General features: G+C 52.2%; 1 protein-coding gene across 2 annotated transcripts in view; it reads left to right on the top strand.

Annotated features, from left to right (window-relative positions):
* STXBP1 (syntaxin binding protein 1) overlaps window positions 1-25,928 on the top strand; it is a 68,375-nt gene that overhangs the window by 25,254 nt on the left and 17,193 nt on the right. For both annotated transcript variants that reach the window (XM_048822779.2, XM_048822780.2), the window contains exons 2-15: window positions 3,613-3,662; window positions 4,268-4,349; window positions 7,764-7,840; window positions 9,612-9,690; window positions 11,892-11,995; window positions 15,178-15,326; window positions 16,083-16,167; window positions 17,264-17,394; window positions 19,352-19,459; window positions 20,632-20,692; window positions 21,724-21,789; window positions 22,789-22,869; window positions 23,940-24,078; window positions 25,314-25,423. In XM_048822779.2, coding sequence (XP_048678736.1) covers window positions 3,613-3,662; window positions 4,268-4,349; window positions 7,764-7,840; window positions 9,612-9,690; window positions 11,892-11,995; window positions 15,178-15,326; window positions 16,083-16,167; window positions 17,264-17,394; window positions 19,352-19,459; window positions 20,632-20,692; window positions 21,724-21,789; window positions 22,789-22,869; window positions 23,940-24,078; window positions 25,314-25,423 — 1,322 coding nt within the window. The remainder of the gene's footprint in view (window positions 1-3,612; window positions 3,663-4,267; window positions 4,350-7,763; window positions 7,841-9,611; window positions 9,691-11,891; window positions 11,996-15,177; window positions 15,327-16,082; window positions 16,168-17,263; window positions 17,395-19,351; window positions 19,460-20,631; window positions 20,693-21,723; window positions 21,790-22,788; window positions 22,870-23,939; window positions 24,079-25,313; window positions 25,424-25,928) is intronic.

A 25,928-nucleotide genomic window follows, 5' to 3' on the forward strand; every position in this document is an offset into this window, starting at 1 on the left:
GTTCATGGCTGTTTGCACTGTGGTGTGGGGGTACCTCTGCTTCTCAGCCCATGCTCTGGCCACCCTGAACAAGGGTATCCGTGAGGTGTGCTTCTGGACCCGATGACCAGACTCTTTGGCTCTGAGCTCCATCCCTTCCGTAGGACTCTCCAAGACACTTGGTGGATAAGCCTCTTACGGGCAGCAGCAGGAGGGCAGTGGCTGGGAGGTGGGTCTAACAGACTTTTTGGAAAGCTGGGGAGGCACAAAGAGGGAGTTTGGCTAGAGCAGGTCAGAAGACTGCCCAGGCAGGGGGGCGCTGGAGTGGATTGGACTGGAGAGGAGTCCCATCCGATCATAGACTGGACAAGGTTATTTAGTCCGTTCTCAAGGATGGTTCTCTCAGTATGTCTCATCCAGCCTCAACTGACTCGCTTCCACCTCTTCTATTGGGGGAGAGGATAAAGCCCAAGAGGTCTCACTGGTGGTATATTCCCTCAACCCGAACTTGTGTGTAAAGTTATTGCCCCTTGGAGCACCCTGAACAATTCCTCTCTGTCTCCAGCCTTTATACGCCCGCTAGAGCCCATCCCTCTCAATCACCATTAAGGTCACAGGAGATAAAGAAAAATTCATGGAAACCTATGACCTGTCCTTGACTTTTTCAGCCCGCGGCGGCCGGGAGATCTGGGGTATCTCCCCACTCGCCCCACAGCAGTTTGGAGCTCAGGGGCTCTGCCGCTCAGACAATGGGGGTACCCCACAGCTCCCGACTGCCCACTGCGGGCTGAAGTCACAGAGGTCTCTGGATGTCATGGATTCCGTGACTTCCGTGACCTCTGTGACAAAATCGTGGTCTTATTCATCATCCACTCACGCGCTCTCTGTATGACTGTAACAGGTGCGCAAAGGCAAGTTAGGCCCTGTGGCTAAGGAAGAACCCAGAGCAACCTGGGATGGGACATGCCTGGAAGGTCCGTTGCTGCTGACCCGCCTTAGCCCTAGAGCTTGGACTAGTGGTGGGAGCCCAGGCGAGGCAGATGCTCCAAGGGTGAAAGTGGAGTGAGCCTGGCGTGTGAGGGTCCGTGTGATGTTGTTGCCTCTGGTTGCGTAAGACAGACCTAAATGGGAGGTGAAATGCGATTGCCAAGGATTATAAGGGAATGGCTCAAGCTGCTTGGTTCTTGTTTCTAAAAGGGGCTCTAAATCCTTTGTTGTTTTCTTCGTGCGTTGGATTAGAAAGCTCCAGTCGAGCGGGGTGGGTGAGCAGCGCTCAGGCCTGCCTACTTGGAGGCTTTTGCTGCTCGAGTGTTTGCACAGAGCAGGCCTTCAGCTGCAGGAAGCTGGGTTCGAAGCCTGTCTGCATGGTTTAAAAGGGAAAAGAGGGCAAGGGTAACAGGGAAATCCAGTGCCTGAAGAATAATGGAGGGTGGAAACTCATCTGGCCACCTGCCCTCGAGGCCTGTGAAATCTCAGTCCCCGGAAGAGCCCCTCTTTGCCAAGCAACCACTTCCCACAATGGCAGAATTTTAGCAGCCCTTTTGGCTACTGCCGTTACCAGATTTTACTGTGTTTAGGTGAGTTCTTTCAGGTGATCAGGGCAGATTTGGGGTATATGACAGGGACACCGCCCCCCCCCCCCCCAGGACTGACACCAGGATAACTTCGGTTGCCCTCCTGATGTCACTATGAACTGGGCTATGAGCTTTCTGAAGGCTCTGGAATACCCAGTCTCACTTGGGACTTGCTCCAAAGCCTATTGAAGTCAATGGGTGTCTTTCCATTGGTTAGAAGGGACCGCAAGGGTCATGCTGTCTAACCCCCTCCCAAGATGTAGGATTTGTTGTGATGAAACCATCCAAGGCAGCTGGCTATCCAGCTTCCTCTTGGAAACCTCCAGTGAAGGAGTTTCCACAACCTCCCTAGGTGTCTGTGCCATTGTCCTACTGTTCTTATAGTTGGGAAGTTTTTCCTGAGATTTAATCTAGATCTGATCTGCTGTAGTTTGAACCCACTGCCGCTTGTCCTGCCCTCTGGGGAAAGAGAGAACAACATTGGTTTTATGGCAGCCTTTCAAGTGTTTGAAGAAGGACCCGATCCAAAGCTCACAGTGAACTTCTGGGCATGACGCACAACCCATCCATTCTCACAGATCAAATCCCCGCAGCTACCCTGCTCCAGCCTTTCCCCGTACAGCCCCCGCGCTAATGGAATGGACACTCCCCTCTTGCTGCCTCAGACTACAGCTGGTCAGAAAAATTCAGACAAGACACTTTTTCTGGAAGGGGGGATGAATTCTGATTTGTCAGAATCGAAATGTGTCCTGGAGATGGTTTGATTTCGATGAAGTTCTGATGGAGCCCAGCCTCCAGGGAGGTTTCCATTGGACACTGCCTGGTTTCCTGCCAGGTTACCTGCCTGGCTCCTCAGCAGCCCATCTGGCAGGCCGGGGAGCTGGCAGCTTGGCAAATCCTGATTCCCAAGCTCCAATGCACACAGCTCCATGGCAGTCGGGGCTTCCATGTTCCCTCGCTCTGGGTGCAGCCCATCAGGTCAAAGTCAGGGAGAACAGGGCTCTGCAGCTTAGTGGACTACCTTGGAGCTGGGCTCCTCCAGCATCCACAGCTCCGTGGCTCCATTTCCTTTATGGGAGAATTTCAAACTTTTTTGTTTCGGTCCAAATCAGAACCAAACCCGATTTCGCAATATCAAAATGAAATGGGATGATCTTTCTCTGCCCAGCTCTACCTGAGACTGCAAAGCTGCTCAGGGTGGGGGGGCAGTGGTGTCTCTCTATTACAATAGTCCCCTATCCCTTTCCTCTCTCTCCTGCTGTCTCGGTCAGGCTGCTTGTCCTGCTGACCTGGCATGTCCCGCAGCAGCATCTTTGTGTTCCCACAGTTTCGGAATAAATGACATGAACACTGTCCCTAGGAAAGGAGCACAACTCAAGTGCTACTCATCCTTCCCTTGGGCAGGATGGATGCAGATGCCCAGAGTGCGCGAACGGCCCTGATACAGGCTGCCTCTGGAATTGCCGTGGGCCATCTCTTACCCTTGTGACTGATCCCAGACACAGCAGGCAGAGGTCACAGCCTGGTTCAGAAGTGGTTGTAGCTCAGATGGTGTAAGAAAGTCTCCAGCAGGGAATTCACCCCGTCTTCCGGCCCTTCCACTTGTCATTCACACAGACCCACCCACTGGCAAGCAAATGCCATCCCCTTAGACACCACCTCTGGGTGGGAAGCACTTTAGAGGCAGTATCAGCCACTGACCAGAGCACTGGAGTGGGACTCAGGAGACCTGGCTTCTATTCCCAACTCTGATACTAGCCTGCTGGATGACCTTGGGCAAGTCCACTTCCATGCCTCAGTTTCCCTACCTGAAAATTGGGGATAATGGTACTGACCTCTTCTGTGAAGTGCTTTGAGATCTGTAGATGAAAAAGCTGGGTATTATTGTTATTATTATTCCCTGCATGCAAGCAGAGTATTGATCAGTAGTCGCAGTGCAGACCAACCTGGCGCTGTTGCGGCCAAGGAGGATGAAGCTAGGGGAGTAACAGGGGCCAGAGCCCAGGACCCTCGGAAAGCTGGTGTGAACTAACATCCACCTTTTCTGTTCCTTTTGCAGAGATCATGCATGACGTCATCAGGAAGGTGAAGAAGAAGGGCGAGTGGAAAGTAAGTGGGGGACGACAGAGAGAGGTGGAAGGGGGCAGGCAGCAATATGGAGGAAGGGCTTGGAAGCAGCCTGGGAGTTGCTGGCCCAGTGCAGGGCAATGCGGCACGCTGGACGGATGCTAAAATTGCCAAACACGATGAGTAACGTGTAGCACCAGCCCTGCTAGGGATTCTGCTCCGGCTCTGTGCATCCCTCCTTTCAGTGCTGGCCAGGGGGCTGCGCTGCGGTCAGTTTGACATATGAGGACGGGGAGTCCAAAAGAAAATGGCTGAGGAAAAGAAAAAGCCGTCTCCTGTCCCGTTTGCCAAACAAAGGCCAGGACTAGCAGAGGGTGCTGCAGGGCATGGCGGTGGGCCATTGGCAGAGGTCTGTGGCAACCCAGAGCTGGTGGTTAGAGCTCTAGGGGAAGCTGCATGGTGGCACTGAGATGCACCGGCAGAGCAGCATGGCAGAGGCCTGCGTGTGGGCCCCTTCGCTATGCCAGGCCCAGTCAGGGTCACTTTACTGTCCGAAGCACCGAATTACACCAGGTGCATCCTAACGCCTGATCCCCCCATGGCTCAATCACTGTGTTCCTGCTCACTCAGTCTCTCTCCTGCTCCAGGTGCTGGTGGTGGATCAGCTCAGCATGCGCATGCTCTCTTCCTGCTGTAAAATGACCGACATCATGACGGAGGGGATAACAAGTGAGTCCCGTGCCCCCTGACACTCCCTTTCTGCTCCTTAGATTCCAGCTTCACCACCAAAGTCGGCTGGCACTGGGAGGCAGGTGATCAGGAGGAGTTGGGAGACCAGCATCTTCCCATGGCAGCTTGCCTCACTCCATCCATTGCTCCCATTTTATTCTGAATCAGCTGCAGTACTTCAATCTGTCCGTCTCTCCTGGACAGGGCTTTGCCACTGGGCCTACATCTCTCTCTTAGCCCCAGTCACACTGAAAATGTTCCCATACAGCTAGTGAGTTTCGAGCTTCATTTCTTCCCCAGATGGCCACTATGCCCCTGAATAGATCCACTGGGCTGACTATGCCAGTGTGACCCCTTAAACCCAGGAGGCAAATGGACTGTGAGTCTCTCTCCCACTGAGCTATTGTTACTAAGGATATCTGTATGGCAATATTGACGTCATTCCCACAGGGAGCTGCAGTATTCTGTGGTAACCCACTCGGTTGTATGTCAAAGTCTCAGTGTTTGTGGTGAGATTTTTCACACACTTCCCTGCATGACTCACCCGGCTGGGATAGCACGAGGAGCTTGTCTCTTGGTGGTATTTCAGTCCCTGGTTGCTGGAAATACCACACATAGACCTGACGTCATTGTACTTCAGCCCCATAAATAGCTCTCGGTGGAATTTAAAAAGCCAGCAGAAAAAAATGTAAAACACAGCTATGGAGCCATTCAATTGACTGGCGTTTGACCGAAGGATGCTGGTTTTTATGGCATTTGCCCCAACACACAGCGCTATTGCAACGTGACAAACATTGGATCTGGGGCCTGATTTTCCTCTCCCAGCAAGTTTACACCAGGGGTAACTCCACTGACTTCAGCCTGGGTGGGTCCTGCTTTACACCAGGGCAAGTGAAAGCAGAACCAGAACTTCAGGGTGCGGGTGATGGCAAGAAGCTGTCGGAGCAAGGGGAACTCCCAGTAAAACAAAGATCCTGTTATGAGAGTGCCCCCAGAATAGCGACCAGAGAAGGCTCAGTACGTTCTGAACAGCACAGTTTGGAAGCCAGTTGGTGCAGAGACTGCCCCTTCATTCTGTGCATGTACAGCGCCTAGCGCAAAGAGGCTCTGACCTCTAGCAGAGGCTTCTAGGCAGGAGGGCAATGGAAATAATAATTGATAATAATGAAAGGCCAAATCCAATAGGCCTTACTGGGCCCATTGAGGCTAATGGAAATTTTGTCCAAGAAAGGACAAAGTAAGTTATGACCTTCAAGGTATACTGATAGATCCACCAGAGTTCCTGGGGGATGTGGGGTGGGAAGCTCTAGATTGGGGGGGGTAGTTTTTTGGGGGGGCTGCAAAAGTCTTCCAAGCAGATTCTTTCTGATGTGTTGTGAGGTCTGACCATGGCTTGTTTTGATCTTGACAGAGTCATAGAAATGTAGGGTTGGAAGGGACCTTGAGAAGTCACCTAGTCCGGCCTCCTGCACTGAGGCAGGACCAAGTGAACCTAGACCACCCCTGACAGGTGTTTGTCCAGCCTGTTCTTAAAACCCTCCAACGGTGGGGATTCTACAACCTCCCTTGGAAGCCTGTTCCTGAGCATAACTGTCATTATCGTTAGAAAGGTTTTCCTAATATCTAACCTAAATCTCTCTTGCTTCAGATTAAGCCCATTACTGCTTGTCCTACCTTCACTTACAGGGCCTCATTCTCCTCCTGCACCACACTAGCTCCATCAGCATGCAACTCCAGATTTACACCAGCATGAGTGGGAGGAAAATCAGAACCAGATAGCAGTTGCCAGCTGCAATATATATCGGTCCTAGTAAATCCGCAGCTGGCGTAAATTGCCACAGTTCTACTGAAGTCAATGGAGCTATGACAACCTACAGTAGCCTAGGATCTACCCCCAAGAACAGCAGGTTGTGGTCCAACATTTGTTCAAATGGCACCAGGCCCTGAAGCTTCAGTGGTTCTCCGGAGGTTTGGGCTGGTACTATTTCCTGCCTCATGATTTTATTTTTCATACAAAAAAATTGGATTTCATCACTAAATAGTCCCCAGATCCAGATCCTGATTTCCCCTGGGCTTCTGCCGGTGCTGAGGGTCATTTAATTGCAGGGGGCTGGAAGGATTGGGGTAGCTCACATGGGAAAAGGAACTTCTGCAGCTCAGCAATGCAGGAGGGTCTATGGAAGAGGTTGTTTTGCAAGGGACCATGTGGCTCAGGGGACTGGTAGCCAGATACAGAACTTTACCGTGCCACCGGAAATGGTCTTGCTGATTGAGAAAGTGTGTGAACTAATGCACAACTGCTCATCCACTTTAAACATATTCCCGTGTGAAACACGGACCTGTTATCTACAGCACATTAAATAGCTTGACAGTTTCCATTTGTGACACCCGTGACAATTGCTGGACATCAAGAGGCAGGGCCAGGTGTCCAACATGTAAGTCTGGTTTGGGCTGCTCATCTGATTTGTACCATACTGAGATGAACTGGTCATGTAATCTGCATGTCTGGTATCCATCTATCAAAACAAATTCTATATTTTGAATTAAGATCTGGCAACAGTATGCGTTGCGTGGAGGGCAGATAAAACACTTCAAAGATACTCTGAACAAAATTTGCACAAGAGGAACATTTCTTACTCGAACTTCGAGCAGCTGGTGACTAACCCCATTGCATGGTGCCACACCGTAAGAGTGGTTGGCCACAACTTCAAGAAGAACCATCTTGAACAGCTGGAAGCCCAGCACCACATACACAAACAACATGCAGGCCAGTCAACACAACCAGTTGACCCTCCCTGGATAAGGATGAGGTTCCTTGGGGGAAGCTGGTACATCTGCCTCTGGCACAGTCTTGTGCATGAACGGAGGATTCCACTCTCCAGAGCCTCTTTCACAAGCATTAAGATTCAAGGGCAATAGTAATAAATACATTTTAAAGGATAGAAAGAGCTATCACAAAAAAATCAACCCTTAAAAATAAAGGGTTCTCCAGGACAGGTCCCAAACCCTACAGTATCCCAGCTGTGATGCTCTGAGCGGTTCCTGTACATCCTGCATTCAACAGTTGTGCTTTAAGGGGAGTGGCTGTCTTGCAGAATGGAGCAATAAGCACCGTTGCCTCTGGAGTTTACTGTCCCTTTGATCCTCCCCTTGGGGGCACTGTAGGAGCAAGCTAACGGCTGGGAACCTTTGTTATTTGGGTGTTGGGAGGTTGGTGGAATCACAGCTCTTCTGCCATTGGGACTTGCCGTGTTGGTTAGACATGACCAAAAACCAATTATTAGATAAGAGACTCCAGGTCACAGCGATATAGATCTATACACAATATCTAGCTATATACAATGAAAATAGGCAGCCTATCTCCTGTCACCTGCTGTACCAATCCCCTGTGCGTTGGTTGTGTTTCTTGTGCAGTTGTGGAAGACATCAACAAGCGCCGAGAGCCGCTCCCCACCTTGGAGGCCGTGTACCTCATCACCCCATCTGATAAGGTGAAACTCCAGCATGGGAGTGTCTTGTACCAGGGTCTGGTGAAAGCTAATCATGTTTGGTTGTAGCATCTGTGCTGAAGGGGTATTTGTCAGTGCCAGGACAAGAATGGATGGCAGTGCCCTATAAGGCACTTACAGGCATCAGCAATGATCCTTAGAGCTGTGCAGAGGAAGGACATTCAGTTTCACAAAAGATTTCAGGATTTTATTGGTTTTTTGTTTTTTGTTTTTTTTTCATTCCAATTTGGAACAAAGCCCCAAAATACCACAATGCTCCGCAAAAGAGAATTCTGAGAAAAAAGTAGTTTTGGATTGATGGAAACATTTCATTTCAACAAACACATGTAGTACAATACAAACTAAAAAAAAAACCCTCAAACCAAAAAGTGGTTACACAATGAAAACCTGAAATATTTCAGTCTGAAAATGTCAAACCGGGACGATTCAACAGGTTTGGACTTTTTCCTCCCCAGGTTTTCTCCAAAACCGAAAATGTGATGAAATCAACATGATGTGGTGAAGCGTTTTAATTGGGTTGGGAAATGATTCCATCTGCATTTTCCCATCCAGCTCTAATGATCATCTTATAATCAAAATCATGCTGTACCAACTGAGTTGCTGTGGGTCAGTTTAACCTCATTTGGGGGAGGATCTGAAGCCTTTCTGGCTAATGTTAGAATAGAATATCACAGGGCTGGAAGGGACCTCAGGAGGTCATCTAGCCCAACCCCCTGGTCAAAGCAGGACCAATCCCCAATTTTTGCCCCAGATCCCTAAATGGCTCCCTCAAGGATTGAGCTCCCAACCCTGGGTTTAGCAGGCCAATGCTCAAACCACTGAGCTATCACATTGTCGTACATGAATATATTTTTCACTAGTTAGAGACAACTAGCAAAATTACAAGCATGTCCTACAGTGAAAGAGCTCTGCTCATGGTAGGTGGGTGAACCACTCAGCCGTGCCTTGCCCATGTCAGCTGGAACACCAGAGTCCTGAGCTTCATCCCTGTCCTGAGCTTCATTTCCTGTCTGTGCACACGGAAATTCCCGATCCTATCACACCAGTTGCCCCTCTAATCCAGTTTCCTGTATCTTATTACACACATAAATGTTAAATCCTTTATTTGAAACTTATGATGCTCTTTGCTTTAGTAATAGCAGTGCAGCAGAGTAAGGTAGGATTGCACTGGTAGGATTTCAGTCGTGGGAGCTTGCACATAGCAGGGGGCAGCCCAGGCCAGTTAGACTTCTAGCAGTGCCCAGCCAGAAACCGAGCACCGTGAGTTTTCTAACAGCAGTGCTGCGGGACTTCAGCAGTGTGCAGTTTATCACAGCAGTGCCCAACCAGGGTGTCAAGCTGTGTGAGCTTCCTCTCAGATGCCTACTAGTGAGAACCAGTCCTCCCCTCCCCTTGTGTCTGTAAAGTGGCAATGTCTGGGGTGGAGATTTTCAAAGCCAGCCAGGGGATTTGGCCATACAACTGCCGTCAGAATGAATTAATCTCAACCTAGATCCTTTATCTTAACGCTGCCCCAAAGTTCCTTGGCACTTCAGCTCCTGAACGCATGGGACTGAAATTTACAATAGAGATAGTGTAAATATCTGTCTCCTAAGCTAATGGGTCAGAGCCAGCTGATGATTCCCTAGCATGGCACGCATTGTGGTTATTGAGACCAGCCAATGCACCATCTGGGTTAAGTGTCTAATGATGCTAATCCTGATTTCTGGTGTCCAGCCTCACGTGGGCTTTTTTTTTTCTTTTTTTCCTGTAGTCTGTCCATTCACTCATCAGTGACTTCAAGGATCCCCCAACTGCCAAGTACAGGGCTGCCCATGTCTTCTTCACTGACTGTAAGTATTCTGCCTCCATCCCTCTCCCTGCATCTCTGATGTCTTGTAGTCTGGGCTCCCGCCACACTGTGACTTCCATAATGCAGAGGAGATGCAAGATCCTGGCAGGAAACAAGCAAGACTTGCATGTAGGAGATTTGCAGCAACCTTTGCCTGAGATTTGTAAAATGCCTCAAAGAAATCCTAGAAATCAAAGCTGGGAAAAGCTCTGTACGTGAATCCAACTCACCCCTCATCCAGCGCAAGGTTTTTCTCTCTCATATATGTGCAAATGCTGTGTCTAGTCTAAGCTAAATGACTCATGGAATGGAGCTTTCACCAGTTTCCGCGGGAAACAATTGCACTCTCTAATTAGGCCTTATGGTTAGGAAATCTTTCCTATGTTCAGCCTTTGCCCATATTCATCCCCTTGCTCTCATCCCCTCTCAAGGCAGGGGTTTCTGGAAGGGGATATTTCTTCCAAGAGCCCTCTTCTAGCTGTTCAATGCACCAGGGGCTAAATGCACTCCAGATATGTAACACTACTGAAGTCAGTGGAGTTCCACCAGTGATTAATTTAAGTCCCAAGAGTCTGATTCTCTGTCTGTTACCCCACAGTTACACTGGTGGGACTCCCTTGACTTCACTGGAGTCACATTTGCATAAAACTGGTGTAACAGAATGGTGCTTCATGGCCCACATGCTTAATGGCACTGCTGCATTTTTGCACGGGACACTGTGGGTCATATTCTGCTCTGTTATACTAGTGTAGATCTGGAGCAGCCCCCCTGATGTCAGTACCATTACTCTGACATTACACTGCGTCACCCTGGGGTGTCATTTCTTTGCAGTGTTTCAGAAGAGAAGCTGGCGGGGGCCATGGGTGAGTGGATTGCTGCTGAAATTGTCCCCAGAGGCAAAGAGAACCCAGGTTGGAGCTAGTGCAGGGGACAGGAAATCGGTTTACAAAGGAGACTTTGAAGACCATGTGAGATTATCACCCAGTGAATAATTTTGTAGCTGGGAAATTTCAAACTGAGCAAACAGCATTAGATAAAATGGTCTCAAACCAGGGCACGCCGTTGGTTTGGTGAGTGACTTTGGAATGGGCAGGAAAAGTTGAAACGACTTCCTCTGCCCGTCTGCAGTATACCCAGCCACCTGCTCCCCAGAACAACCTCCCAAGGCATCAGCACTTCAGGCCTGATCCAAAGCCCACTGAAGTCAATGGAAAGATTCCCATTGCTTCAGTGGGGTTTGGATCATTTCTTTTATTTGCTGCTGGTATTAACCTATGAGAGAGCATTGATTCCTTAAATAATGGGAATTCCTCCTCCCAACAGGTCATTCTAAGGATCCAGAGAAGGATGTTTCACTTCCCCTCTCCTCTTCAAATAACTGCTTTCCCATCTCTCCTCTTATCCTCTTTCCCTTCTCTGGGGTCTATCAATGCAGGCCCTGTGGTTTTAGCTTAGTTCTGAGAAGTTCTGTTCCTCAGGGCCAGCTTGATAATTGACAGGGCCCCGAGGAAGGGTGCAGCCCCTAGCTGGCAGAGATTTGCTGCCCCGCCAGTCTGTTGTCTGTTTCGATGGCAAGTTCTTTGAAGAAGGGGCTGTCGCTCACTCTGTGTTTGTACTGCACCTAACTCAACAGGGCCCTGATCTCGACTGGGGCTTCCAGGCTCTACTGGGAGAACAATAGCCTAGCAGCATAAGTACAGACCAAAGAGGCAGGAGATCTGCAGTCCCTCCCCAGCTCTTCCTGTGCAATGATGGGCAAATCACGACCCCTCTCAGAGCCTATTTGCTTATCTGCCATACAGGGCTAAAATGCTACTGATCTGGCCATTCTCTTTGCCACGGTATCTTTGCACTTCACAGGGAGGCCGAATTCACTAACAATGTGCTTAAAGTGCTTTGTGATCCTGGGGTGGAAAGTGCTAGAGAAGTCATTATTAACGCTACGGAGCCCGCTGAGTATGAGCGTGGTTCCTCACTGGTCTGGGGGTCCCCAAGGAGACGGGACAATAAGCACCAGCCTTAAGAGTGTTTTATGGGCACTGGAATGAGGCCATCCACCCCTCTCTGGATTTATCGGGGCCTTTCTCAGGATGGGTTTGATACTTGTGTGGGTGGCTTTGACCTTTCTTTTGGCCTTTGGGCATGAGGCACCCAAGGATTTAAAACCTCTGCTGAATCTTCTGGTTCTCCTTCTCTTCCCAGCCTGCCCCGATGCCCTGTTTAACGAACTGGTGAAATCTCGTGCGGCCAAAGTCATCAAGACCCTGACAGAAATCAACATAGCCTTCCTTCCCTACGAGTCCCAGGTGAGTCCGGGGCGGGGCAAAAGAGCAGAGATCAGGCTAGCACGCCTTCTCTAGGAGACCCCGAATGGCACGGGAGGGTTGGAAAGGAAAAAGCCTCACGTTCCCTGCAGGAGGAGAGTTTATGGAACAGCCTGAAATGAGAGATTAAATTACTAACCCCCTTTTTCCAGGGCTGGTTCTTTACCTCCTGCCCTGCATTCTCAGCCCTGTCTCCTTTGATTATTTCTCAGGTCTGATCCCCAGTTGTGTATTAACCCTGTGCTCCACCCCCGGCCCCATGCTATCGCCTGTCATTGGCTGGCTCCTTGGGTACCACCAGGGATGGGCCAATGAGTCCAGGGCACAGGAGGGGTGAAACTTTGTGCCATCTGCCGGGGAGCAGGCCCTTGCCCTGTGGGAGGGCGGCCCATGTGACTAGGAACAGATGGCAGTCAACCTTCAGAGCCATTAACTCTTTAAATCCCAACAGTTGCAGGGATTTGCCTAGCTGGTCAAACCAAATGTGCCCCCAGAGAATAAACCTTTGCCAGCAGCTGACACTAGAATTTGGCATCTTCTTATCATGGGATTGTTGGCAGGGACAGCCTTAGTGGTACTGGCCCCCTTGGAGCAGCAATGATTTGGTTTCCCCTCCTCTCCGAGCCAGCTACAAACATGCTTCTCCTGCTGCAGGGAAACTGTTGGATTGTGCTTCCCATCTCCTGCTCTGCCTGCTCTTGCTGCCAGCTTGGGGGTCCTGCCGGAGCGGGAGTGGGTGTTTACACTGAGAGGTTGATGCTGGGGAGAGAGACAGCACGGTCTTGGGGACAGGGCACTGGGTTGGGAATCAGGAGACTAGAGACCTGATTCCCAGTCCTACCAGTGACCGGCTGTGTGACCTCGGGCAAGTCTCTGCACCTGTTTCCCCTGCCTTTTCTATCTGGAGTGTAAGTTCCTGGAGGCAGGGATGTGTCTCTTCCTGGGTAGGATTGTGTGCTATGCCTCTGAGAGGCCCAGCGTGTAACTGGCAGTCTGGGGAACGGAGCTGACGTGGCATTAAGCCACCTTTGTGTTCTCTCGATTCTGAGCTGAAATGTAGCAAACCCCAGGTAAGCACAGAATCACGGCATCCACCACAGCCCCATCCCCTCTAGCATCCCACCCTGCCCCCAGCATGCCCCCCTCGGCCAGAGATTTTGGACAGGGCCTTGTGGCTGTCTGACTCAGTTTCTGCAGTAGGGGAATTCTCCCTCAGCTCGAACCAGGGCTTTTATGGTCCCGTTACCCTTGCAGCAGCATAAAAGGGGCGTAAGCAGGCGGGGAAATTCCTCACTCCATGTCTGTGCAGCACCTAGCACAATGGGGCCCTGATCTCAGTGGGGGTCTCTGGGCAGCACTGTCCTATAGCTAATAATAATGGTTGGAGGTGAGGTGCTGCAGTGAGATTTACTGAGGATCTATCATTAGGATTTCAGCTGTCTTTAGAGATGGGCCGGAGCCATATCAGTAGGGCCAAGCATCCCTGAGCTCTGGGGGTGTGTGAAAACCCCAGGCAAACCCAGATCCACCTGCTGCAAACAGCCCCTCTCTTTATAACAGGCTCAGGCCAACCCCTGGAGCCAAACAGCCTTTGGGAGGTTTGAAACCTGGACCCAGACCTGGACGTTCTCGCTCGGCTTTGGGTGTCCGAGCCCCGGGTTCCGGGCCCCAGTGCTGTGGTGCTATGTTGTTGCAGTTGGTCGGCTCTTCTCTGGCATGGGCAGCATGTTGCAGGGGACCCAGGCAGCTGCCTTGCTCTGGCTCTGAGCTGGCACAGGGTAGCGTGACTGCTGCCAGGGAATTCATGTGAACCGGGCTGGCTCTTTTCCAGCCAGCTCGCTGCATCTAGTTAAACAGGAGGCTCATCTGAGAGTGGCAGTCATCTATGATCCCTTCATCTGTGTCCGTCCTCACCCCCTGCTCCATCTCTCTTTGCTGGCTGGACCCCGCGGTGGCTGGTTTGAGTGCCCATCAGCCCACGGCTGGCAGTTGGTATCATCAGCTGCTGCAGCACCCTCACGGGGGTACGCTGGCATTAGCTGACGTCTTTGGTTTTGATGCAGCCCTGGAGATGCTGCTGTGGTGGCCGCTACCTTGGCCGACACACCCGGGGGATTGAACTGGGACCCTCTGGAGCCAAAAGCATGAGCTGCTAAAGCTCCTGAGCTGGCACCTACCCTCAGTGGACTGGGCACAGAGGGAGACTTGTGACACGCATGGACATGGCTGGCAGGGGCAGTGCCCCGTCAGAAGGAAAATGAGCCGGCATCAGCACAATAACAAATCTTTACAGTGCTGGGCCCAGGTAGGGTCCCCTTCCCTGCACCCCTTCACTGTGTCTTGGAGACGAGGCGAACAGACCCCCTCCCAGCAATAAGCCAGCATCATTCCAGAAGTCATCCAGCAGGGAGCACACATCAGTGTCCTGCGTCTGCCCCAAGCCCGTACGCGTGTACCTGTGATGCATAGCCTCGGCCAGTACGTGTCTCCAGCCTGCTTGTGTTTGCACCAAGGCCTAATTTTAGCCCAGTCGCCAAAGATTTTTGAGGGGGACTTGGTCACGAGAGCGCAACAGGCCCCCAAGTCACTCAGGCATTCGACTCCACGGAGAGGGACCGCTGGGGAGGGATGAGGTGTGGGGAACAGCTTTGGACCACGCAACTCAAACAAGCTGCCTTCTGCCTGGCTCTGGGGGAAGCTGAAAACCTGCCCATGCTTTTCAGGGTGGGTAGAGGCAAGCTACAGCGTCCCTGCCAATAGCCCCCCCTTGCAGGAAAGCTGGTGCTTATGGCCCAGGCTGTACTGAGAGTGCTCTGGCTGTTGGGTTTCCCTACAGATGTGAACCAGTAATGGGTCATGTGTTGCAAACTGCTGGACAATGCCTCGAGTCAGACAAGAATTAAAAGGAGCATGACTGTAGATGGGAGGCTGTGTTGCCAAGCGGGTAGAGCAGTCAGCGGGGACTCAGGCGACCTGGGGTCTGTCCCCAGCTATGCCACTGGCCTGCTTGGGCAAATCTCTTCATCTTCCTGTGACTCAGTTTCCCCCATCTGCAAGATGGGGATAATGACGCTGGCCCCCTGTCTTCTCTAAGCCATTCCTTGGGCGCTGCTAGTGTTGCATTCACATTTAAGCTCAACCGCTGCCATTCTCATCCCCTCCAGGTTTACTCCTTGGATTCTGCTGACTCTTTCCAAAGCTTCTACAGTCCCCACAAGACCCAGTTGAAGAACCCAATGCTGGAACGCCTGGCAGAACAGATTGCCACCCTGTGTGCCACCCTGAAGGAATATCCCGCTGTCCGATACAGAGGGTAAGGCTGTGACCGTGGGGTGGGCTGAACTGGAGGCTTCTCCTCGAAGTATCTATTCATTGAGATCCCCACCCTACACCTCCCCAGTGGGACAGGGCTGGAATTACTCCCGGTCATTGGCTGCTTCTCCGGAGTAGATTAAAAAATTACCAGAGTTACAGGCCATTGTCCCTTTCTCCTCCTGTCCGAGTCCTTCTTCACTTCAATTTCCTTTGTGGCAGTTTCCATCTGTTCCCTGCTCAAAATCCTTCCTGGTGTACTATTCCCCCCGCAAGCACAACCCCACTTCCTCCGCCTCAGACACGTAGGAAGGTGAGCACAGCACCCCCAACAGCTGAGACTATGGTCCAGCAGTGGGGCGGGGAAGGTGCCGGGAAGACAGCGAGGGCTCTCCAAGGAGAGGTGGGGAGAGTGGAAGAAGTCTGCTAAAGCCACGTATGCTTCACGGGCCTGGTCAGAGCCCCATCCAGCCCCCACCTTCCCATGTGCCCTCCCCGGGTTTTACATAGAGGCCGGCTCCGTGAGGAGCGTGAGAACTATGGTCCACACAGCCATTCTCCTGTCTTACTTCTCCCACATGGGCCCTGAGCTCTGCAATTCTTGGACATTAGAAGCTGCTGAAATGGTCTGATTTAAGATATCTAGGTGGCTTGTTTTGTGCCAAGCTCCCTAATATAATCAATACTCATTGTAAGCTGGAAGGCACATAAGGAATGAAATGACTTTACCCCTTTCTTTCCCTCCCACTTGGGCTAGAGATTACAAAGACAATGCCATGCTGGCCCAGCTCATCCAAGACAAACTGGATGCCTACAAGGCTGACGATCCGACCATGGGCGAGGTGAGTTCGGGCTGCAGGGTGCCGGATGCTGGCCGTAGCACTTAGAGCAGCAGGAGCTCATGAAACTCTTGCTTTATCTTTGGACTGGTCTGTGTGCCTGTACTTACTAAAGTGGCAAGACCCTACCACATCTCAGTAAGACGAGAGGCTTCAGGTACGAGCAGAAGGAAGACCACTGTAAGCGTAGATGACTCATAATCATTTGCATTAGGGCAGCATCTAAGAGCCCAAACCAAGATCAGGAGCCCAGCGTGCTAGACAATGTAGGTACCAAGTCCCTGCCCCAAAGCGCTTACAGTCTAAATAGAGACAACAGTCAAAGCATGGGAGGGGAAGCAGACACAGAGTTGAAGTGTCCAGCCCACCGTCACACAAAAAGTTAGCAGCAGAGCCAAAACCAGACCCCATAGGTCCTTGGCCGGGGCCTTATCCACTAGCCTCTCAAGTTCTTCTAATGGGCTGTATGGCTTGGCTGATAGGAGGAGCCAGTCTCCCTTTCAATGCAATCAAGTCTGAGACCTTGGTGAATACATGCAGCCTAGACAAGAACTCGGATCACCTACTGCAGTGCACGTGCATAGGGGCTCCGCCTAGAGCCCTCTGGGGATAGCACTCTCACAGAACAGCATGGAGAGAGCTCTCTGGTTCCCGGGGGCTTCCCTTAGCATCAGGCAGGGAGCGTCGTCCTGGCACACTGCTGTCCCACTGACAGATGTCTGCTTGCGGAGCAGGGTGCAGAGGGCCATTGGACCATCTCCTGCTCTACACCAGGACATTTGACTCAGAACAGGTGCAAACACCCACAATGAACAGGGAGTTCTGTATTTGCTTCCACAGTGGAACATATCTAGCTTTGCTTTTAGCTTGTGCATGAAAATATATATATCAATCAGGCTGGAAGGGACCATTCCGATCATCTAGGTCGACCTCTGTGCTCTGGAGCAGAGCAGAGCTTCGCCAGGCAGTTTCTGCACCCAGTCCAATAACCTATGGCTGAATCTGAGCACATTTCAGCAAGTGACCTCTAATGTCCACGTTAGTGATTCGAATCAATAGAGGATCCACAGTGACAATGATTTGCTCTTTGTGTTGGTAGGGTCCGGACAAAGCTCGCTCCCAGCTCCTCATTCTGGACCGTGGCTTTGACCCCTCATCCCCTGTGCTGCATGAACTGACTTTCCAGGCTATGAGTTACGACCTGCTGCCCATCGAAAATGATGTCTACAAGTGAGTACAGTGGAACAATGTACAGGAGATGCAATATACAATACACCTTAATCCCTACAGCTCCGGCCGGTCCCAGCCTGATGGATCCTTGTAACGGGTTTCATACTGCACCCCTAGGTATTCGGCCTCCCTCTTCAATGAGTCAGGGACACTTCAGTCTGCTGCAACACCTGTGCTCTTTATTCTCACAAGGTTTCCTACCGCCAGTTCCCAACTATGTACAGGGTTCATAGCTACTTTGCCTACAACAAGCCTGGCCAGCAACAGACTAGGAGGCTTCCACTTCCTTCTTTGCCTGACCTTTCTCTTCCCCTCTCCCCCTTTTCCCTGGCTTCCTCCCAGCCTTTGTAGCTCTGGGCTAATAAGACTGGCAGATGCAGCCAGTAACCGGGCATGCACTGGGCTATTCACCCAGCCTCAATCATCCCTCTTGATTGGGGCTGGAGTGGCAGGAGCTGATTAAGGGCTTCTCAACTAGCAGCCTGCCACAATCCTGAAGAACTCACTGGCTTGGCCTGGAACTGTAAGCGTCTGGCGCCCCTGTAAAACAGGCTCTGTCTCCAGAGGTCACCCCAACTGGAAGTGTTCAAAGTCATGTCTGGACATTTTGGCTTGAACCTCATCCGCTTTGACTGGTTTTACCTGATGGTGGTGTGAAATAATTGCCATCAGCAGAGCACTTGAAGACCTCCAGCTGAGAGGCGTAATGGATTCTGAGCGCAAAGCCTTTTAAAGAGCATTGGGGCATGTCATTTTAAAAAGACACTAACAGTAATGAATGGCTCATCATATTCATACTTCAGAGTGTAAAAATCTACAGAAGTAGCGAGTAGCGGGAAGATGTACTAGGTCTTTTCAAATGCAAAATTCTATTAGTGGTAGTAACTATTTGTATTATGGTAATTCCTAGAGACTTCAACTGTGATCAGGTCCCCCCCACCCCCCAGAGCGTCAGGTGCTGTACAAACACAGTGAGAGAGTGTGTTCCTGACCTGAAGTGTTTACAGTCTAAGACAAGTAGACGAGACCGACAAAGAGTAGGAGAAGGAACAGCGGTGAAACAATTTGCTAGAAGTCACTGGTAGAGCCCTGAATGAAACCCAGGCCTCCTGAGCCTCTACTAGGCCACACTGCTGCTAGGATCATTGATCTTTATTTTTTTTTGGTGGAGGGAAATTTTGGTGAAATTTGCAGAAGTTGTGCTGCATCTTACCTGTTGCATATTAGTCACTATTTTTACTCCTCGCAAAGTGTGGAAGAGCCAGGGAAGTGGGTCAGGTTGCTGGAGAGAAGACTGTAAAGCCATAAAGAAAGTAAGCGTCCCACTCTTTCCTCTCCCTCTCCTCACCCTGAGGGTGGAGCGATTCCCTCTCTAAACCAAACCACTAATAGCCTGAAATGGGAATCCAGAAATCCTTTCCACGGGGATGTAGGAGGTCCAGTTCTGATTCTCTTCCACAGCGCAAGCAGATAAATGGAGTGACAGAGCTCTGTGACCATCCGAGACCAGCTCTAGACTTGATTAGCCAACTCCTGTCACCTATTTTATTCTTTGTCCTGTGCCAGCAAGTAGGATCTCCAGGCACGGGCCAGGACCCCAATGTATTAGGCACTGAACGAGCAAACAGAAAATAATGATGGTCCTGAGGATAATCCTACTTTGAATAAATTCCAGAAGGGAGTCCTGTACCCACCTGGAGAGAGAGCACAGCACTCCCCAGGACCGGTACTTGTTGTGTGACATGCACTTGTACCGCCCCACTGAGGAGACGCCGCTGGGCCCTGGGAGTCCATCTCATGTGAAAGATGCACTGTCTTGTCTCTCCTCTTTCTGGTCTGGGGGAGGGGAGGTGCTAGAGGGGACGAGGGGATCTCCATCAGAAGCAGGAGATGACGCGTGAACCCCCCCCCCCCCGTCAGTTTTCCTGCCCTGTGACACGCCTGCTCTTTTCTCCAGGTATGAAACAAGCGGCATCGGAGAGGCCCGGGTGAAAGAGGTTCTCCTGGACGAGGACGACGACCTCTGGATCACCTTGCGCCACAAACACATTGCAGAGGTGTCCCAGTGAGTGCTTGACCTGTTCCACGTGCCCCAGTGACAACGGGTGGGACAGTCAGTCGCCCTCCTCCCGCGCAGGGTCAGGCAGCTTGCTTAACGCTGGGCCTTAAGTAAGGGTGGAAATAATTCCACGGGCAAGATGAGGAGCGAAGGCAGGCCCTGGGCGAGTGTTTCAGCACAGCTCTGCCAACACCCCCCAGTCCCGACCTGCAGTCCCCACTGGAGCCTGGTCCTAACCGAACCGGGCCCACCCGGCTACACGGCTGGCTTTAGCGCGTCTGTCCACCCCCGTGGACGCACCCTAGCGGAGACAAAGAGCAAAGCCACCCGTCTCGTTGGCCTGGTGTCCTGTGGCAGGAGGATTTGGGCCGCCGTGCTGGGGAGGGTACACACACCCGTGCTATACCTCCTGCACCACCGCCCACAGCAGCTCCGAGACTGACGGCAAAGCTTCCCCCTCGTTCCCCAGCCAGTGCATCTCGACCCTGCTCCTTCGCTGTGTGCGGGCGGACCCCTGCCGGTGATCGCTGGCCATCCCCACCATGGGGGGAGCGCAGTACCTGCGGAGAGGAGCAGGAAGCATAGCACAGGATTAACCGTTGGCTACTGCATGTGCGTTGTTGCAGTCTAGGGTAGATTGATGCTGTATGCTGTGCCCAGATCCCCCAGAACTTTGCAGCCCTCTCCCTTCCCCCATCCTGTCAGTAAACTCCAAACCTGCAGACCCCTTGCCACCTCTCCGCTGCCTAGCCACTGTCTCCTCCTCCAGCTCAGCAGGTGATGCGTGAGGGGGAGGAAGGTTCTGTACTCATACAGTGCATCTCTGCCTCCTGGAAGCTTGCGTCTGGTGCAGTCAGCTGCCTGCCACGTGCTGAGGGGCCTGTAGGCTTTGCTGTCTGGGGATGGACGTGACCATATGCTTAAAGTTAAGCTGATCTGGGGTCTCACTTACCGCTGCAGATGGACCCATCTTATGACAGGGCTTGGATTCCTAGGCCCTTGCTTTCAATCCTGTCCAACCCCCTTGAGCAAGCCCCAGTAACACACAGGGAGGCTGTGGAAGGCTAGAGAGAGGAAGTGGGTGAAACTGCAGGGGACAGAGGAAGGGGTAGGGTGGGCAGGAGCCCGCGTGCATAGGGACTGGCAGATGGCTGATCATTGTGCCCCCTTCTTTCCAGGGAGGTCACCCGCTCGCTAAAGGAATTTTCTTCCAGCAAGAGGATGAACACAGGCGAGAAGGTGATGCCATGACTTGTGTGGGAACTGCACTCCCGTTAACTGACCCCCTCGTGCACTGGAGCAGTCTGCTAGAGACGTTCACAAGGAATGAGCAGGGGGCAAAGGGGAGGCTAGGTTCTGCATGGAAGCTTGAAGCCCAGTCCCAAAAGGCACCATGGGCCCTCAAATCCCTGGGCCCTTTTAGAAATGAGGGAGAGGGCAGCAGTCCATCCATATTATGGAGAGAGACTCAAATGCTGATAAACTCCCTAGGCATAGTCCTAAACTCCAGGTGTGTGGTGTGGGAAGGGAGAAAGGGAGCAGGTGTTTCTCCTCTGGGGCCATCAAGTCACATTCTAGCAATACAGGATGTGCCCTACAGGATGCAGTCAGTGCTCCATCACTCCTAGTATCCTGCAGCCACCAGGGGACAGTACCAGACTCTTAGGGACATGAGAATGCCAGATGGGCCTCAGGTCTGATCCAATCTAGTCCAGGATCTTCTCTCTGATGGTGGCCAGCACCAGCTGCTTCAGAGGAAGATGCAAGAAGCCCAGCAATAGGCAGTTATGGGAAGGTTTCCTCCTGACCCCTAGTAGTTAGAGTTTGGCTCTGAAGCATGAAGGTTTGTAGGATGTGTTATTTCAATATCCTTTGAAGGTGCTCACTCGCCATATTAATATCCAGTCCCTCTTTGCACCCTGCTGAGCTCTTGGCCTTGATGAGACCTTGTGGGAAAGGAGAAAAAATCCTGCCCCCAGCTGACTGTGCTAGATTGCATTTGGATTTGTGTGTGGGGGGCAGGATCCTCCTGGATCCCCCGTCTCTAGTTTCCATAGCTACAGCTCTTATTACTGCTCATAAGTTAGCCAGCCCAGGAGGAGACTTGGTGACATCCTGACAACCGCCCCCAAGAGCCATGCATTTGAATTGCCCGAGAGAGTTACAAGGCAGGAGGTGTGATGCTCCCATTGGCGTCTTCTTCCCTGGCTTTCCGCCCTATGATGGCAAAGATACAACAGGGGAAGTCACGCCATCTCCTTTCCTTGCAGACCACGATGAGGGACCTGTCCCAGATGCTGAAGAAGATGCCCCAGTACCAGAAAGAACTCAGCAAGGTAAAAACGAATGAGGAAAACGTGTGGCTGCTAGTGGAAAGGAATCTGGGCATGAGCAATCTTCCATGCAAAATGTCTAACACTGGCCTTCCTCCTTAGGCAAAGGCAGCAGTTCTCGACTGGAAGGCTGTGGGCCAGGAGTGATCAGTGGAGCCCTTGCTGGTGGTCCAGAGAGAGAATTCTGATAAGGACCAAGTGGTTGGTTGTGGGGCAGGAGGAGAGAGGGCCTACATAGGAGGTTGGGCAGGGAGTCATCCTCATGTGGAAGGCAGTTGCTGGAAGCCACATTGCTAATTTTCTACATTATTATTACAGTAGAGTTAGAGGTCTCCACTAAGCTCAAGGACCCTTTGTGCAAGGAATTGTACAGATATGAAGTAGGATACAGTCCTGGCCCCAAAGAGCTTAAAATCTAAATGGAGGAAACAGAAAACTGGCCAAGAGGAAAAGTGACATGCCCAGGGTCACCCAGCAGGTCAGAGGGGCAGCTGGTTCCAAAACCCAGGTCTCCCATCCATGTCTTAGTTTGCAACCTGTTTTAGTCCAAGGTCATCCATTCTCCTGGAAAAAGGTGATGAAGGGCTGGGAAAAAGGAGGAAGAGGAACCACCGACTTTGCTTTAGCAAAATAACGGAGAGAAGCTTGAAATCCCAGACTTGTTTTTCCAGCCACGATGGGGTTCAGCACAGCTTACATCTACAAGGACATCTCTAGGGTCACAGCTGGAAATGGATATTTTTTTGCAGAGCCCATTTTCTACACAGTGCCCTGTGCCTGGGAGAGTGGCGAGGGAGGCTTGGGGGTAGGCGTGGCAGGGCAGGTGTATGCTCTTGAAGTCTGTTCACACACACTCAGATAGAGGGCCAGCTCCTCTGCAGGTGTGAATCAGTACCGTTTCTCAACGGCAGAGGCTTTGGTCCGCTGAGCTAGTTTTAAGCTCCGAGGAACCTACTGCAGCTGCCACTGCTAGGCCTGTGTCTACCTCTTGTGTCTTCTTAGTACTCGACTCACCTGCACCTGGCTGAGGACTGCATGAAGCACTACCAAGGCACCGTGGATAAGCTCTGCCGTGTTGAGCAGGTCCTGGTCTCCTCTGTCCTTCTCTCCACTCCCCCTCTGGCACCACGTGCTCTCCTCCTCATGCAGTCCCTGCCAACTCAAATGCAGCCTCAGAGCCCAAAGATCCTGCAGACCCCAGGGGAGAATCCCTCCTTCACCAGGGCACTCATGTCCCCCAGACCACCCAGGCCTGTTCTTGCGGGGGCCTCAGCTTGGGTTTAGCGCCGTGCTGCCTGCTCTTGGCGTGCTTGATGCTCAGTCATAGGAGCCGAGACCTGGCGGTGCCTAGAGAGGGCGAGTGCAGCACTGCCAAGCTGATGGGGGCCCCCGATGGCAGGACAGCGTTCTTGATTTAGACACAGTTTGTTCCCCCTTCACAGAATTTCCCTAGCTGCACCTCACACCCTTCCCAGGTGGGAAGAGAGACTCTGGAGGCACATGTAAGTGGGTCCTCCATCTAGCTTTAAGCTAGTCTCTTCCCTCCCCACACCCAGAAAAGGGGCAGGGTCACTGGACACTCTCCCCTCTATGGGAGAAATCCTCTGGCCTAGACCCTGGTGCTGTAGAGAAGGGGCCTGTTCTGGGCAGTGTGTTCCTGTCTCCATGAACTACCCAGAAGGGTAGGGGGCTTTCATCTGTCACCAGCCCAGGTTTGTGGCCTGACTGCCAGAGTCCAAACCCTTCTGTCAGGTAAGCCTGGGGCTGATGCTCCTTGGAGGAGCCACAGCCTCACTTGGTTGGGGTGGAGTTTTAGTTCTCACCCACCACCTGCTTAGCCTCCTGCGGCTAAAGCAGAGCTGGCTGCTCACTCCCTCTAGTGATCCACCTGCACCGTCTAGATCAGGGTCAGGGACCTTCACAAGGAAAAAGGCTAACACACACTTGAGCTTCTCCCTTTAATCTAGGCAGTGAGGTGCTCAGACCCCTGCTCTGCTCCTTGCACACTGGTAACTGGGTGTCAGTCAGCCTAAGGGAGTCAGAGACCACATGCCCCTCTGAAGCCAACCCAGAGGCTCCCCATGGTGGCTTGCAGCCTGGCCCTGGGAAGAACTCCAGGGGTAAGAGATAACGAGCATGTGCGTTCTCTGCAGGACCTGGCTATGGGCACTGATGCCGAAGGGGAGAAGATCAAGGACCCCATGAGGGCCATTGTCCCAATCCTGCTGGATGCGAACGTCAGCACCTACGACAAGATCCGCATCATCCTGCTCTACATCTTCTTGAAGAACGGTAAGGAGGAGAAACTGCGGAGGGGGCTGGGGGATGGGCAGAGGAGCTCCTCTGGGCATAGGCAAATGGAGACAGAGCAGGGGAGGGAGGAAAGCCTAGAGGAAGGCGAGAAGATGCAGGGCGGGGAACAGAAGGAAAGCGGTGGGGACAGAGCTCTTCAGGCATAGAATCCAGGAGAACTGGCTGCTGCAGACTGATGTGAAGGGCTCAGACCCCTGTCAGACAAGGAATTGGAGCTACTTGCCTGCTCTTCCACTGCATGGGTAAATCATGCACTGAGCACATGGATTTACACCCGCAACCCACAGAAATATTTAGCCTGTGCACAAGCCACCAACTGCACAGATGATTAGTGACTCAGCCTGCTCACGTCAATAGGGCTCCCTCTCACAATAGTTCTCTAACACTGATCAGCACTTCACCGTCTGGCCTCTCAGCACTTGGGAAGGCTGCATCGTGCTGGAACAGTTGCCAAGAGGCTGTTACCATCCTCCTCCTTTTACAGAGGGAGGAAACGGAGGCATGGTGAGGGGAAGGGATTTCCACAAAGTCATCTTGCAATTCAGTGGCACAGCTGGGTCTGACCCAGGACTCCCCCTAGCTTCCCAAGCCGGCGCTATGCTGTAGGTTCTCAACCAGGGGTCTGGCCCCCCACCCGAGCAGGCCGCAAGCAGGTTTCAGGGGGGCCACCAAGCAGAGCCAGCACTTGCTGGGGCCCGGGGAAAAAGCCGAAGGCCCACCATGTGGGGCTGAAGCCCAGGGCCCTGATCCCTGCCCCCTGGGTCTGAAGGTGAAGCCTGAGTGATGTAGCTTCGCGGGAGCCCCTGGGGCCCCAGCCAATTGCCCAGCTTGCTACCCCGTAATGCCGGCCCTGGCTTTTATATGCAGAAAGCCGGTGATGTGGCACAGGTGGGGCCGTGGAGTTTTTCTACCATTTTGGGGGGGGGGGGGGGGGGGGGGGGGCTCAGAAAGGAAAAGGTTGAGAGCCCCTGGTGTAGGAGGTGCAGAACCAATGCACAGGAGAGCTGGTCATTAGGGAGGAGAGCAGCTCTGAAGGAGGGAAGTGATGGAGTGAAAGTGGGAGGGAAGATGGGATTGGAGCAACAGCTTTCGTGTCTTGAGGGAGGAGCTTCATGAGTGAGGCTCCCCGCTGATGATTGATGGGTGGTGACCTCTGAGCCCAGGGCAGGAGAAGAGTTTCAGTTTGGGAAGCTGTTCCCCATTTGCATTCCTAGGGATCACAGAGGAAAACCTGAACAAACTGATCCAGCACGCTCAAATCCCACCGGAGGACAGCGAGATCATCACCAACATGGCCCACCTCGGGCTGCCCATCATCACAGACGTAAGCACCCAACTGCCCCCTATGGAACCAGAGGGTCTGAGTCCCTGTGTGCTACACTGGCCATCAGCCCCTCCTGGGCTTGCTTGACTGGCCAAGAGACCTGCAGCTATAAGCATATTGTTCCTCCAGCATTGCCAGACTGACTGGTTCTCAACTGGTCACAAGCTGTGGGGTCTATCACCATCCCACTAACTATCCTGGATTAGGGTTAGCCATTACTGGTAGACACCAGCAGAGGAGGCCACTAAAGTGACAGCTGAATTCTTATTCGCTTTGGGATTGTAATTAAATCCAAAATGTCTGGTGCGGAGGGATCCCTGCAGAAGCTGGGACGCAGGGAGTGAATGTACTTATGTAACAAGGCAGAATTAGTGAGTCTGGGGCCAGCTAACGCTCTCATCTCTGGGTCAGAGGCTGTGGATCCAGCATGACTGGCCCTCCCTTGCCGACGGTGGCAAGACCGGCCCAGGGCAGGCAGGGTCCAGGCAGAGGAGTGTGGACTGCC

This window comes from Caretta caretta, chromosome 16, assembly GCF_965140235.1.
Source record: "Caretta caretta isolate rCarCar2 chromosome 16, rCarCar1.hap1, whole genome shotgun sequence".
In the NCBI taxonomy this organism is placed as follows: domain Eukaryota; kingdom Metazoa; phylum Chordata; order Testudines; family Cheloniidae; genus Caretta; species Caretta caretta.